At 36.0% G+C, this 15,920-nt stretch overlaps 1 protein-coding gene across 2 annotated transcripts in view; it reads right to left on the bottom strand.

The window, feature by feature from the left end:
• Positions 1–15,920, bottom strand: part of TRHDE (thyrotropin releasing hormone degrading enzyme) — a 236,612-nt gene that overhangs the window by 28,388 nt on the left and 192,304 nt on the right. For both annotated transcript variants that reach the window (XM_026699463.2, XM_087934471.1), the window contains 2 exons: positions 11,246–11,379; positions 11,098–11,153 (listed from right to left, as the gene is read on the bottom strand). In XM_026699463.2, coding sequence (XP_026555248.1) covers positions 11,098–11,153; positions 11,246–11,379 — 190 coding nt within the window. The remainder of the gene's footprint in view (positions 1–11,097; positions 11,154–11,245; positions 11,380–15,920) is intronic.

Raw genomic sequence — 15,920 nt, 5'->3', positions numbered from 1 at the left:
CCAAACAATTCCAATTAGGCTTGGAAAAGATTATTTTGAAGATTTAAATAAAATTGTGTTGAAATATATATGGCAAGGTAAGAAAGTGAGAATAAAATTAAAACTTTTGCAAGATGCTAGAATAAGTGGAGGATTTGGTTTGCCTAATTGAGAGTTGTGCTACCAAGTACAAATTTGATGTGGGTTAAGGAATAGATAACATTAAGAAATGCTAGATTGTTGACATTAGAAGGACATGATCTGATGTTGGGGTGGCATGCTTTTTTATGGTATAAAGGAACCAAAACATAGGGGTATTTTAGAAGACATTATATACGGGAGTCTCTGTGGTTAAACTGGGAGAAGACTAAAAGGCAATGTTATTTGAAAATTCCAGTCTGGCTATCGACTATTGAAGCATTTTCTTATCCTATAATGTACAAAAAGGAACAAAGAGTTAGATATGGTGAAATATTAAATGAAAAGGGTGAACTTAAATCTATGCAAAAACTAGAGGAACAAGGTATGAAGATGAATTGGTTTTCATATGCGCAAATACATTCAAGGTATGATAAAGATTCTAAAACAGAAGGTTTCTATGATAAATTGACTGATTTAGATAAGATTTTGACAGGTACTGATGAAAAGGTGATTAAAAAAATTGTATGGATATTTACTAGAAATTAAACTAGAAGAAGAACAAGTTAAAGAAACAATGATTGTTTGGGGGAAGAATTTTGGATATGGGATTGATCTAGAGAAATGGCAAAAATTGTGGTCTCAAAATTATAAAATGACAATGTCAACAGCATATAAAGAAAATTTGTATAAGATGTTTTACAGGTGGCATTTCCCCCCAACAAGAATAGCAAGAATGTTCAAGAACAAATCTGAAAAATGTTGGAAATGTCATCAGATACCTGGCTCATATTATCATATGTGGTGGACGTGTGTGGATGCCAAAAATATTGGACTAAAATCCACACATGGTTGGAAAAAATGACAAAAAGCATATAGATTTGAAACCAGAGATATTTTTATTGGGAATTTTACCTGAAATATACAGTAAAGAATTGAAATATTTGATTGTAAATGTATTAACAGCAGCTAGGATCGTATTTGCTAAAAACTAGAAAAATGAGAAAATATCAACACAGGAGGAAGTTATTAAGAAAATATTGGAATGTGCTGAAATGAGTAGATTGACCTTTGAAATCAGAGAACAAGAAGATAAACAATTTTATAAAATTTGGGATCTATTCTTTCAATGGTTAGACAATAAAACATGGTAATGAAACATGTAGATTTTTAGAACATAATGAATATATAAAGATGTATTTTTATTATATCTACAAAATGATTATAGGATAGATTTGAGATGATAATATGAACTGTCATAAAACAAATTAAGTAAAATATGGATTATCTTGTAAAACATGAATAATAGTATAGTCAAATGATTGATTAACAATGATATTCATGTATTTAGGAATATTTGATTGACAATACAAGAACATATACAATGTAAGTGAAGACTATGAAGTGGAAGCACAAAACAATTTATAAACCAACTGACACACTATGTATATATATCGAAGATGGCTTGATGTTTTTATGTTGTGTTTGTCTAAGTTTGTCTTAAAAACAATAAAACTTAAAAAAAAACTTTTATGCAGCCTAAGTACAGTATGTACAAAGGAGTGGGGAACAAAGATTTGTCATTGCTTAGGGCATCAGTGAGCCTTAATCTGCCACTGGGTGGACCTAATATTACCCCTACCCTGAAAATAAGCCCCAGGGATGGGCTTGACCAGCACGAGTGGTGGCACGGGCAGGGGGCAGACTGCTGGCTTCTTGGGACAGCACAAATACCGCTTTTGCCCTTCTTTCTCTGGGCACAGCACTTCTGCTTGTTGGGCCACTTCCCCAAAGCTGGCAACTCCACAGCCAGTTGCTTTCTTTTTCCCTCTTTTTGGGAGGTTTTTTGGCAAATGGAAGGAAAATGGGGAGGGGGAATGTTCCTGCCTGTTATCTATTCCTCAAGCTCAGCACAGGCTGAGGGAAGGATGACAGGCAGAAAAATCCCCCCTCCCCATTTCCTCCCCAACTGATAATTGTTTTAGATATTTGTCTGGTATGCAAAACGATGGAAAAACATGTTGATTTTCCACAGATTGGAGGTGAGATATCCAAGTGGTCATCTCTATGAAAAGAGCACAGGTTGGAGTAACTAAGTTTTCAAACTTTTTTTACTTTCATAAAAAAAATCCTGTTGTCTTCAAACAGCTGTGTTATTTTAAAAATTATGAAGAAAAATTCATTCTTGCTTTCCTTCATTCCCTTCCACCTTACTTTGCCTTATCTCAATCTAGTTGCTTTCTTCCTTCTTTCCTCTTTCCTTCCCAATGCAAACACATTTCTTCCAACTTCTTCTTTTGCTCTTGCTGGAAGGAGAGAGGAGTATATATTCTCTGAGTTTGCATTCTTGAGTCTTCATATGTGATAATGATTTGTTTGTGAGCTAGCTTTACTACAGGCAAAGCTTGAGGCAAAAGACATAGGTCATTTAAGGCCCAATAGATTGTATTGCCTAATATTTTATTTAAGAATTTGCATTCCTAGGGATTAAAAGTGAAGCAATATTGTTGTGTGTGTTATTGTCTATTTGTTCTCTAAAATCCTGATCTTGCAAGTTCTTTAATAAAAAAAGTGACCCTGAAGAGGAGTGGTGGGAGCAACCAAGTAAGAATAAAGATGGGTTGTATTAACAAATGTTTAATATAGTAAATAAATGAAGTTAAAATATGTTGCTGCTAGCAGTGACCATTCATATGTTTTATCCAGAGAACAAAATCATTAGCATGCAAGGTAAACAGATTCTTACTTTAATATCTCATCATCATCAACCCCAAAGATAAATTGTGCTGAAGCAATTAAACTCTTTTTTATACTATCTTTCTTTCTCTGTTTATTTCACTATCATACTTCTACTCCACCAGAATTTAAAAGAATGGTCCTGCCACTTTCACAGTATAAATAATATACAGTAGTTAAAGCATTCGCAGTACAATCTAAAAACTTGAAAAACCCATAAAGCAGAGACAAAAGCAATAAGCAATGTAAGCAAAACCACAATAATATCATAGGTATAAAAGCAAACATAATGCATTTTTTATATGATATACCCTACCAGGTCCATTCCAAATATTTCTAAAGTTTAATGTAATAGAACATTTATCTACAAAGCTAAAATTCCTCTATTTGACCATATCTTCCTCCTGGAAAGGAATTTTAACTATGATATCGTGATTTTTGCAAGTTCTTGGATGATATTTCAATAAACTGGAGCTTTGCCTCTTGTTTTTTAGCACCGAAAAAACATAAGCAGATGAAACCCGTATAACCTTTTGGTTTTTTAAAATCAGAATTGGATTAACTTGCCAAGAACAATAGACAAGTGTGAAGAGGTAAGTCAATTTAAGTCTTTTTAAGTCTTTTTACAAGTAAAAAGACTATAAAAATCTGTGTGAAATATATAAAGAGAGCATCCTTAAACCAACAACTGCCCCCTGGGCTGTGTATCACTATTGAATCCCTATGCTAGTTCTAGAAGATGTGTGGAGTCCAACCTCACCTCCAGGGATAAGATCAGTGGTGGGATTCAGCTGATTCGCATCAGTTCGGCTGAACCTGATGTTAATTTTTTGCGTAGTTTGGAGAACCGGTTGATCCCACCATAGGCTGGCCTCGCCCCACCCACCGGGGTTGACATTCAGAGTGGTGAGGCTGCAGGGTTATGACTTGGAGCAATGCTCATCAGCTAGGAGGCAGTGAATGGATGCCGATCAGCTGGGAGGCTTCCCCCCCGCCCGCCTGGGTGGCCTCCTACAAAAGAAGACCATGTGACTATCAGTTTAAAAAAAGTTCAGTCAGACGTTCCAACTTCACAAGATCCTCCAAGAAGTTGGAAGGTTTGACTGAACTTTTTTTAAACTGGTAGTCACGTGGTCTTCTTTTGTTGCACTGCATGCAGAACAGAGCTGGAAAGCAGGTTAGTGAGGGAATGGTGGTTGCTCTGGGATGATGTGGGAGTGAGGATTTTGCATTATGATGGCTGTCATGACCCTGGTGGACACTGACTCTGAGGAAGAGGAGGAACAGCCAACAGGGAGTGGAAGTGTGGCTCCAGAGGTGGTGGAGGAGCCTGGGGAAGGGCAGAGGCCGGATGAGCAATCAGAGGAGGATCCAGGCCCATCCCCTATCCATCCTAGGTCATGCAAGGAGGAGACAATCAGGGAAAAGCGTGGTCTACTCAGGAGGAGAGAGCCATGATCCTCCTCATGGATTGCAGCTGTGAGCTCTGTATAAGAGTTTGGAACTGCGTGTTCACAGCCGCTGTAGTCAAATTAGTGCTTTCCTTGGATGAGGTTTATCTTTGTTGGCGCTCTTCCCATGGACTCTCCCAGTTATCTTCCTGGAATGTGTGATTAATTATCTTGGTTTGTCTTGGAACTCTCGTCAATGCAGTTTGTTTTTGGTTTCCTTTTGCTTCATTACCTTTTTGAATTTAAACTGTGACTAATAAAACAGCGAAGCTAAGTTGAAGGCACTACAAGACCTTGATTCATGTTTTAGTTTTTATGTTATTTTTGAGACACTGCGGGTCATCACAATGGCTCTGGAATGGGGTGGAAGTGAGGCTTTTGCATTATGATTACTCATATGTAAGTAAGAACCAGTAAAAGAGGAATGGAAAAATCCCTATCTGTAGATCAGCATTTTTCAGTCTTGGCAAGTTTAAGATGGACAAATTTCATGCTGCCTTGGGAATTCTGGGAATTGAAGTCCATGCATCTTAAAGTTGCAAAAGTTGAAAAGCATAGGTCTACATTAGAGCTTAGGATTTTCCATTTTTGTTTTATTTAGAGTTTGATGCAATTAAATAAATCAGTTGTGGTTTCCTTAACAAATAGTGATTAAAGCGATATGAACTATTAGTGGACTTTTTGTGAGAAACTGAAATTAAAAGTTGATCTGGGCTTTGATGATTAGATATGGGATTATGGAAGTAATGTAGACAAATGTTAATCTTAGAGTAAGAGTTTGATTTTTTTTTTACTTATATCTATACCAAAGAAAGTTGGAAGTCATTCCTTTTCAGTTTTCCTTCTTTTCCTCTTTCTTTCTTACACTCACTTTTTCTTTCCTGAACCTTTTCTTTTTTCAAATCTGTTTTTTATTTGTTTATCCCTTAGCTTTGTAATTTTTGATAAATGAAGGATCAAATACTCAGTCATTATAATTCTACATTCCTTATTTACAGAAATCATATCAAATTTTAGAGTGAAATCCACTGGGAGCCATCTCATATAAGGCAGGCTCTGAGTCCCTCTAACCAACAAGTATTTTTCGATACAAGAGAATACTTGTAGCTCAGGGTTGAACTGTGAGGTCCTTTTTGCTCTCTGAGCTTGATGGTTTTCTTGTAGATGTTTCATTACCAAACTAGGTAATATCATCAATACTAGTAGGGAGTGGAGTTTGCTCTTATTTTCATATACTAATGGCTTATTCTGTCAATGTTGATCAGTTGCTTCACAAATAGTGTTTTGATTGGTGCCGGGTCTCTACAGCTGCAGGCAGAGAAGGGCTATTCTGAACCCCTCTCTCAAATGTTCTTTAAAATACAGAGTTTCCCAACATTCCTTTGGAACCTCCAATATGCAAACTGTGGTTATTCATCCTAAAATGAATCCTCTTTACCTGGAGTTTCAAAATGTGCTGTTTGCTGGGAAGATGAGTAGCTAAAAGTCAGTCTACATTTGATGTACATCTGACTTTGGGGATATTTCTTCATAACCAAACAAAAGTATATTTTCTGTGTAGTTCACACATCTTGCTCGCTAGATCTGGATGTCACAAAGCAAAGCCCATATTTTGTAATTAACCCCTGCACCCCATTTTGACTGGCAGAATGCTGCAGGAAACTGAGTGCTGTCATGCCCACTGGCCATGCCCACTCAGCCATGTCCATCTAGCCAATCATTATGCCAGAGAACCAGTTGTTAAATTATTTGAATCCCACCACTGGATAAGATGTTCCATAGATCAGGGCAATAGTAGGAAGGTGAAATAAATCCCAGCTGAATATACTGATCTGCCTAAACCACAAGTGTCAAACTCGCGATGTCATATTTTCATCACGTGACATATCGTGACTCCCCCCCCCCTTTCACTAAACTGGGAATGATCATGGCCATCTGTACTTGCACATGGTTCAGTTATTCTTCTTAGTGCTATCAGAACCTCTGAACCACTTATCCCACTCCCATCTATCTACTCCTCCTTAACTGGCTTCTCCCACTAACTGGTAAAGTGGTGCCCAACCCACTTATTCCCTCTTCCCAACTCTCATTCAGGAACACACATCACACAACCCAAGATCCACTCTCAAGGCCTATCCTCCACTGGATCTCAACCAGTGACTGATTAAGCTTACCATAATTAATAGAAATTGGAGCAGACTCCTTTTTAATTATGTATTTTATGATCAGAATATAAAAAGTACCCATGTTCTTTTCATTAGACTGGAAATAAAACTTGGGGTATTGAATTGTTATGAAGATATAAATGACTCAAACTGTCATAAATATCACCCTGTGAATTTTCACATTATACACTCTTCTGATCATAAACACCTAAACTTGAAGTACTATTGCTATGTTCCTAGGTCTTTGCCACTACAAGCTGAGTAAGATCTTTTTGCCTAGTCACACGCTTTCCATTAATAAACTAAACATCATGCACACATTCCTTAATAAACTAAACATTATGCACCTATTCCTAAATAGTGCCAAACTGGGATACTACTTTCAAGATCAAAAGCCAGGAAGGCAGATTACAAATAATAAATTATATATAATTATCAAAACACTGAAAGAAATTCAGAACAAATGTTAGGTATTGAATTACCTGTAATAGAGAATAAGTAACTTAGAAGAAAGTTTAATTAAAAGCACTAATACAATTAAAAATAGATGGGATAAGTGGCTTCAAACACGTATATCCTCCACAATCTTGCCATCTATTCAAAACGCTATGATGAAAACAGCTAAGGTAAGGTTCATTCTGATTTAAGGATAGCTCCTGTCAATCATTCCATATCCACCTAAAATGAGTGAAACTGAAAAATGCTATTTAAAATTCCTACTTGGTAGGCAAAGCAATATGTTACCCTTTCTAATGAGCAAAGTTTCCAAAATACATTTTGAATTGAAACCTGCACAAGCATTATTTATTTATTTAAATTTATTAGCTGCCCTACTCCAGTAGACTCCTACTCTGCCTTAAAAATCTCAACCAACAAAGCAATATATTCCATTTCCCCCCCAGAATAACTGATTAGCCAGTGAGATAACATTCATCAGTCAAAGAAAGAACTGGAAAATAATGGGGGGAAAAAATGTGAGAAACCATACATATACATGGATGAAGGTATCTATCTACATCCATATATTGTGGTATAATTTATGTTAACAATGACTCTCTCAGATAGAGATCTCTCCATCATTTGCTATTTGATCCTTATATCTAGAGATCCTAAGAAAATAATCTAGGAGCTAGAATATATTCCAGTGGCTCTCAGCCTGTTGTCTGCAGATGCCTGGGAGGCCTCAATGTCATCACAGGGGATCCGTGAAGGCTTAAAGAAATGTTATGATTTAAATTTTGAATTAAGTCTTGGTGGCCCTTGGTCATCATCTGTGGCCACAAAAGGTATGTAAAAGGAGTCCATGGTAAAGAAAAGGTTGAGAATCACTGCTGTAAACAAACCCTCCTTCCTGGGGAACGTTTCATTCACCTGCTTGTAGGGGAATGCATGAAGCATCTCATCTAAGATCTCCCGACTATATTCAGCAAAATGCAAACTGCCAAAAAGGGAACTGAAATATTGATGCAATTTAATTTTCATGTACTAATATACATATTAATATTATATCCTTATGAAAAGTTACATTACCAGTAATAAACTAAAATGTATTAAATTGACAAATCTGCTATATAAAAATCAACTGTTATCAAGTACACCATTTCCAATAATTGCAGAATAATTGAGTTCTATGTCTGCTGATTGCATTAGAAAGTCATTGAGAAACAATTTTTTCACATTTAATGGAAATAGTCATGAAATAACTCCTTACTAAATTAAGGCTATGTAGAACTTAAAAATATCCCTTAGGGTATATTTTTTATTAATATATCATACATTTGGAAGAACATTACGTTGCAAATTAAGAAGATAATGCATACTTTGTGATGTAGAAAAAGTATATGAATTTTAAAATAAATATTCTATGCTTCAAAAGAAAAATAAAATAAAACTCCATATATCTTATCCTCTGGACAATATACAGTAAGTTCAATTTTCTCTATAAAGAGAGCATAGCATTTAATGTTCAAATTGCATTGTAATGACAGTGAACTGTTTTTCTTAAAGTAGAAATTTGTACTAAAAAAAGCAGTATTAATTCTGTTCGATTAACTTTACCAGTATTCAAAGATCTGGAGGCTAAAGGAGTTAAAAAGTTACTATGTTTAGTTTCTAATATATTAGAGCACAAATAATGCTTTGTCCTCTTTTATTATTTTTAAGTATTCTGTGTAATATATTTCTGGATAGCATACTAAGCAGTATACAAATTAAATGAATTAAAATAATAACAGATTAACATTTACTAAAACATGTAAATCAAGGATCATGAGAAACAGACTATAATCATGAGATATCAAATGCTGTCATGAATCACATCCTTCAAGAATGTATCTAAATTAGACTTTGATTGGCCAAACCAAGTGCCAGTATAGCAAGCATCCTTTTTTTTTTTGTAATGATCAATGAATATCTACAGAATGTAGTAATTATGTTCTTCAATGAATGGCAAAATAAACTAGGTGCTTATTAAAAATATATTAAAAATATAATTGGTGTCTGTATAACTCTTAAGCATGGAGTGCAAAAAGTAATCAAACATTTTTCCCTTTTTTCTTTCATACCTTTAGGACAGGGGTGTCAAATTTAAGGGCCACAGGCCAGATCCAGCCCACGATGTGGTCAGATCTGGCCAGCGGGACCGTCCTAGTCTATCCAATGTGAAGAGGAAAGATTGGGCCAACCTGGCTTCAGCCTGGTCTACCCAAGCAAAGAGGAAGCATGCCAGCAATTTGGGAAGTGGCATCAAACTAGCCACACCCACCCAGTTGGCTATGCCCACCCAGCTGAACACTCATGCCTGGCCTCCTGAGGTCAACCACAGCCCTGATGCGGCCCTCAATGAAATTGAGTTTGACACCCCTGTCCTAAAGGTATGAGTCATCCCATAAAACTGATTGGCAGGAAATTTCATACAGATAAAAACATACTTTTATATAAAGTGTGTTATTCAAGGAAGAATCAACAACTATTGGATACAAAAACTAACACTCATGAGAAGCAAAATGTACTGAAATGCATTATTACTTTCAAATCAGACATCTAGTTTGGTGTAGTAATTAAAGAATCAAGGCTAGAAGTCAAGATACTGTGAGTTCTAGTCCTGCCTTAGCCATGAAAGCTGGCTGGGTGACTTTGGGCTCCCTCAGACCAATCTACCTGACAGGTTTTCCTATGGGAAAATAAAAAGAGGATGGAGCATTATGTACATTTGCCACCTTGACTTACTTATAAAATACCGGTAATAAAGGTGGGATAAAAATCTCATAAGTAAGTCCTGCTTGCAGGCTTGTTTGAAAGAACTGGCTGGTTGCCATGGGCAAGAAAATATTTAATTCAGCAAGATTCTTCTCCTGCTAAGGTGAGTGCCCTTTATTGCCACAAATATGATAGTAGAGATCAAAGAAAGATAAGCAATAATAGTTCCACTTACAATACATGTGCCCTCCCTTTCTAAAATGGCTAGTAATCTTACTGCTTCTCCTAACATTTGTTGCCTATTTTTTGTTGTTCATGCTATTTCCATTTCTTTCTCCCCCCCTTATATTGTTTCCTCTACAGCTAGGAAGTTTCAAGTTTTTATTCATAGGTAACTGCAAACTTTGATCAGTAATACTATGACATCTATTTTCATAAATTATATTATTAATAATTGTTACATTGCAATTATTGTCATGCAAAACCTGCCACTTTTAAAATTGGTTTAGGTTCTTATTTACTGGTTAATACAAACTTTGATCACTAACATTACGATAGTTATTTTCATAAATTGTTAGCAGTTGTTACTTTGCAATTATAATTATTCAAAATCTGCCACATCTAAAATTGGTTTCAATATCTGCATGTACATTCATACCATTCCGGACTGGATGAGAATATATGCATATATTTTACTGCAAAATAAGACATTTTATCTGGAATAGATGATTAAAATTCTGTAGCTCAAAGAGTTTTATTACTAAAATGATATGTTTTATTTATTTATTTATTTGATTTATTTGATTTGTCAGTTGCTTACAAGATAATAGGTATAAGAATATACATAGTTATGAATACATGAAATGGGTACATATAAGAAAAAAAAAAGAAACAATAGGACAGGACGGTAGGCACGTTGGTGCACTTATGCACGCCCCCTACAGACCTCTTAGGAAAGGGGTGAGGTCAACAGTAGACAGTCTAAGGTTAAAGTTTTGGGGGTTTGGGGAAGAAACTACAGTCAGGTAGAGTATTCCAGACATTGACTACTCTGTTGTTGAAGTCGTATTTCCTGCAATCAAGTTTGGTGTGGTTAGGATGTTGCTCAAGGATGACTTTGAAAAGTAAACAATTCATTATTGAAATGGGAACAGATTATTAATCTCAAAGTACCAAATTGACCTTTTAAAAAAATCAAGCATCTGCGTTCAGAAATACTCTCAGGTTTTACTACTCAGAAATAGAGAATGCAATGCTGAGAATCTTTTTTGTGCTCTATCATAAAAAGACAGAAACTTGAAGAAAAGAGATGAAAATTGGAAGAGTTTTAAAGTATCTTCAACTTCAAACTGTACAGGCACACTATGAAGGGAAATATATGAGGGCTGTAGGAATATGCATTAAACTAGATTATCTCTCAAAAAACATACCTGGCTAAATTGAATGCATCATCGATCAAACCTGCACGATTACTGACAGAGATTACCTATAAGGGTAGAGGAGAAAAATTGAAGACCTTAAGATGAAAGAAACTGGAAGTGTTTCGTGTATTCAGGCAAGAAAGTGAAATGAGCTTACTTTATGGTTTCTCATAAGTTGGTCAATTATCAATCTCCAGTTTCTAATGTCATAGTTAACCCTAAAGTAGCCAGCTTGATTGATGTTTCCAAGCAGCCAAGTACCTCCATTAAGATATGCAATTCTGTGATGTTCTGTAAACAAAGTAGAGTGGTAAGAGAAATCAAGTTATTTTTCAGAATGTTTTATATTTTAAAATAACCAATCATAAGAAGAAAAAACCTACAAAATATTCCATAACAAAAAAGATCATCCACTCTTTATAGGATTAGTTGGTGTCACTATAATTTCCTATCTAACAAAGAATCTGTTAAATATACAATAGCTATAAATTTCCTCAATTTACGGAGGAAAAAAAATAAGACAAGGTATATTGCTATAAAATGCAATTATCATGTGAATCCTTGATTTTAAAAAAATTAAACCTGCTGTTATCTGCTTCATTTTTCTCGTAAGGATGATACCAATATGGTTCTTAGGCAGATTAACCACTAACACACCTGGATTTAGGATTGAATCTTAACATTCAGCCAAGATGCGATAAAGACTTTATAAGATAATTTGAATGAGTGAATATTATTTTACTAATACATCCCCTAGTGGTGATGTGCAGCATTATCACACCATGGTGTTAGCCAGTTCTCAGAATTTTCCACAGAGGAGATTAAAAATGAAGTATTTTCACTGCACAGAACCTGCACAAATAATATTTATCACCTCAAAATAGAATAGCCAAAGCTCATCTTATGATGGTTTTATTACATTAAAAGAAATAAAGGCAGAGCCACCAATGCTTGTTCAACAGTAGGAATCACAGTTTAGGCTGAAATATAACAGGACTAGATTATAAACAAAAGGCAGTTATATTCATGATTTTTAAATTAAGACTCTATTTTTATATATCACAAGTACTCCATATGCAAATACCATGAAATAAATACTTCTCTGAGCATTCACTTCATGTTTTCAAGCAGTTTTGAAAGTAAGAAGGAATTTTACAGGAGGATTTTGAACATATCCATTGATTCAGCTGATTTATAGCAATATACAACATTTTTCTCCCAATTATTATTTTTAATGTTTAGCAAACAGTGGTAAATTATTTCTCACTTTTAACATAACAGTCCAAAAGAATCTAGCAGAGTCTCGATTAAATATTTTGCCTGGGTAAAATAACTTCAGTACAATCAGAAAATGTACAAGTTACTTTATGTGGATGTATGTGGGAGGGTCAAACATAACAGCATGTAGAAACTTTCTTGTGAAATGGTTCATTTTTTTATTTGTGATATTTTAAACCCACATATACTGTCAGAGAAACAGTCAGAGAAGCGTGATGATGATCACAGTCTTAGGTTTTTAACTCGGATTTCCCTCAAACCATAGTCCTTTTCCCATTTTGTTGATTCTCATTTACCCAGGATTCTTATCAACTTGAGTGATCTTCAAATCACCCAGGACTTGCATATCTTCAGCAATCTAAAACAGTCTGAATCTCACTTTACTCATTAACTAACCTCTCTCATTCCGTTTCTCAGCCCAACAAAACTTCCTGCTAGCTCCTTAATCCATTGCAATTTACTCCAACCTGTTTCCATGACAGACTCTGTCTCCCTCCCTTGCTCTCTCCCTCATTCTCCCCCCACATCTCTAGATCATCACAAAACAGGATGACAGCCATTTTTAATATCCTTAATTTTGTCACTTCTTTACAAGAACATCATTAAGAGATAGGATTACCAAGGTGGTATAAATAATCTTCCTATTACAGTATAAATAGATTATTGCATAATTCCATATGCATGAACTGTTAAAAGTAAACTATTGATTCTTAGCTATTTTGAGGAAAACAAATGCTGCTGACATTTTATACAGCTTTTTTATTTCAGTCAATTGTTGACTGGCAACTCCATTATAAGTACCCTGGTAGCTACGGGGGAGGGGAAATCACATAATCATTATAATCTTACAAGTTCAACTCTGTAAAGTACAAAAAATGTGACCACAGGATGTTGGTCATAAATACACTTTAGTTGCAAAGCATAAAAATGATCATGTGACTGCAAGACTCTTGACAATCATAAAAGCAAGGATTAGTCACAAAGGTTTTTTTAAAATACCGTCATAATTTTGAATGGTTGCTAAACAAGGAGTCAGTAAACTAAGACTACCTTATAACATTTGTTTTCTTATTATAGTAAGATTTTTAATCAAAATGTATAATTTATTATATTTAAGAAGTGTCATATAATAAAACTAGCAGAACAGAAAATACACGCATGCAACTTCATTTTTTCTTTGAATCAAAGTTTATTTCATGAGCAATTTGGAACATGAAAGCCATCAAGAATACAAACAACAATTCAGTAAGATAATGCTTACATCAATAGCTCATTGCAATGAGGTCTAGAGATAATAGCTATAGGTCCAGCAAGGAGCAGCTACCATCAGTGGCCATGATCTGATATAAAACCCCTTCTTATATACTCTTTTCTCTACATCTCTTCTGTTCCTCTAGAAGATTACCAGGGCAACTTCCTCATTCACTGTGCCACCCTGTTGCTTGGCACTTATTTCAAAAACTCTTGTCATCATTTTTTGGTTCCATATTCTCGTAATGCAGAGCGTTATGTCAAAAATAGCCCCCAAACTGATTGAATTGCAACTATTAGTTTTACACAATTGCAGATTACAAATTTCCCTTAGTTTGCATCTTTTACCAAATTAGTGCTTTAATATACTATCATATAAAAAGCAATAAAATCCAGGTTTAAAGCTAGGAAGCATAGACACAGGTAGAGAGTTAAGGGTCTCACCTCACAAAAGCAAGAAACAATTCTAGTCATTTTGACCTCTTGACTTCAGTACAGCAGAGATTAAATCATGTGTTAAATCATTTTAAACATAACATTATTTCAAACTCTTTAAGTAAGCTTAAAGGGCTATAAAGTATTCATTAATAGGAGTAAGACTTCTCTGTGTTCTATTTCATCTCCACTAGATAGACCAGACCAGGGCTCTACAGGAAGGCTAAAAGTACTTTAATTGAAATCACCTATAATAACAGAATCTAGAAAGTCTGATTCTGCTATATCTCTTCCTCCTTATACTCCAGTGATTCAGGGTGGTATCTTGTTTGAGACATTTCCAAATGTTACCTCATTTCTTTGGACTTAAAATGTTTCAGTTCCATTTGTCTCTTCCATATTTTCATCAAGCTATATTGAATATTCTACTGAGTGGTGTGGGAGCCTAGAGATGGATCTCTTGCCTCATAATCAGGAGGCTGTGAGTTCAATCCTAGGTAGGGGCAGATATTTCTCTCTCTCTCTGGGCACACTGAGAATATATCTGCTGAACAAAACTCCACATTGGTGACAAGAAGGGCATCTGACCAGGGGTGGGATTAAAAAAAATCTCAGCAACTGGTTCTCTGCCTGGTTGCTGGATGGGCATGGCCGTGGTGGTTGTAGCCTACCAGAACTTCAGGTTTGGCAGTTTTTTGCCTTCCCCAGAGTCCAGAGGCTTCCCTCAGGCCTCTGGGAGGACGAAAATGGCCTCCCCAGCTACCTGGAGGGCCTCCAGAAGCTGGAAACAGGACCATTTCCAGACTTCCAGAACAGCTGTTTTTTGCTTTCCCCAGAGTCCAGAGGCTTCTCTTGGGCCTCTGGGAGGGTGAAAACGGCCTCCCCCAGGCTCTGGACAACCTCCAGAAGCCAGAAATAGTCCCATTTCTGGACTTCCAGTTTTTTGCCTTCCCCAGGGTCCAGAGGCTTCCCTTGGGCCTCTGGGAGGGCAAAAATGGCCTCCCCTGTGGTCCAGAGGGCCCCCAGAAGCCAAGGTAGGCTCATTTCAACTTCCAGAAGGCCCATTTTTCGCCTTCCCAAAGCCTCCACGCAGACTCTGCACTTACCTGCATTCAAAACGGGCTGCATGGAGAGTCCTGGGAGGGGTGGAATGAGCAGGGCCAGCCAGTCAGTTCAACTACCGGTTCAGTGAACCAGATATAAATTTAACATCTTGTTCTCCTGAATCGGTCTGAACCAGTAGAACCCCACTCCTGCATCCGGCCATTAAAACACTCTGCTAGCTCCATTCAGTTGCCCAGACTCCACCTCGCAAGGGATTAAACGAAGATGATGATACTGAATATTCTACTAACACTGTGTGCACTTTGAAAATAATTCAGAATTCTTTGAACATTCTAATTTTTTATTTTTTTCCACTGAAAGTATTTCAGTTTGTTTTTCATTTGAATTGTACAGCTTATATGTTATATTAAAGGTAGAAAAATTCTGAATTGATTTATCGTGGTCTGCTTTTTTTTACAACTCACAAACCTGGCATTTTAACAGGGGAGGTGAGTAGGTTTTTCTATATCCATTGTATGTCTATTTGCAATGTTCTGCAGTCAAGTGACCAGAATTTAAGATTTTTTATTGTTGTTGGAAACTCATTTACTTGTGGTTTCCAGTAAAAATGCCCATTGGGTAAAATGTGTTGCTTACTGATCACACATTTGCTTAACAACTATGGCATTAACCACTGCAAAAAAGATTTTGAAACAGGTTGTGGTCATCCACTTAATGACCACCATGGCTTACAACTATAATTGTGGGCTCAATTATGGTTGTAAGTTGAGGGCTACCTGTTTTTTACGGTTAAGGACATGTTT

The sequence above is a fragment of the Pseudonaja textilis genome, chromosome 5 (assembly GCF_049901715.1).
Source record: "Pseudonaja textilis isolate UNSWEBS1 chromosome 5, rPseTex1.2, whole genome shotgun sequence".
Lineage (NCBI taxonomy): Eukaryota > Metazoa > Chordata > Lepidosauria > Squamata > Elapidae > Pseudonaja > Pseudonaja textilis.
This window is presented reverse-complemented; position numbering and strand designations above follow the sequence as displayed.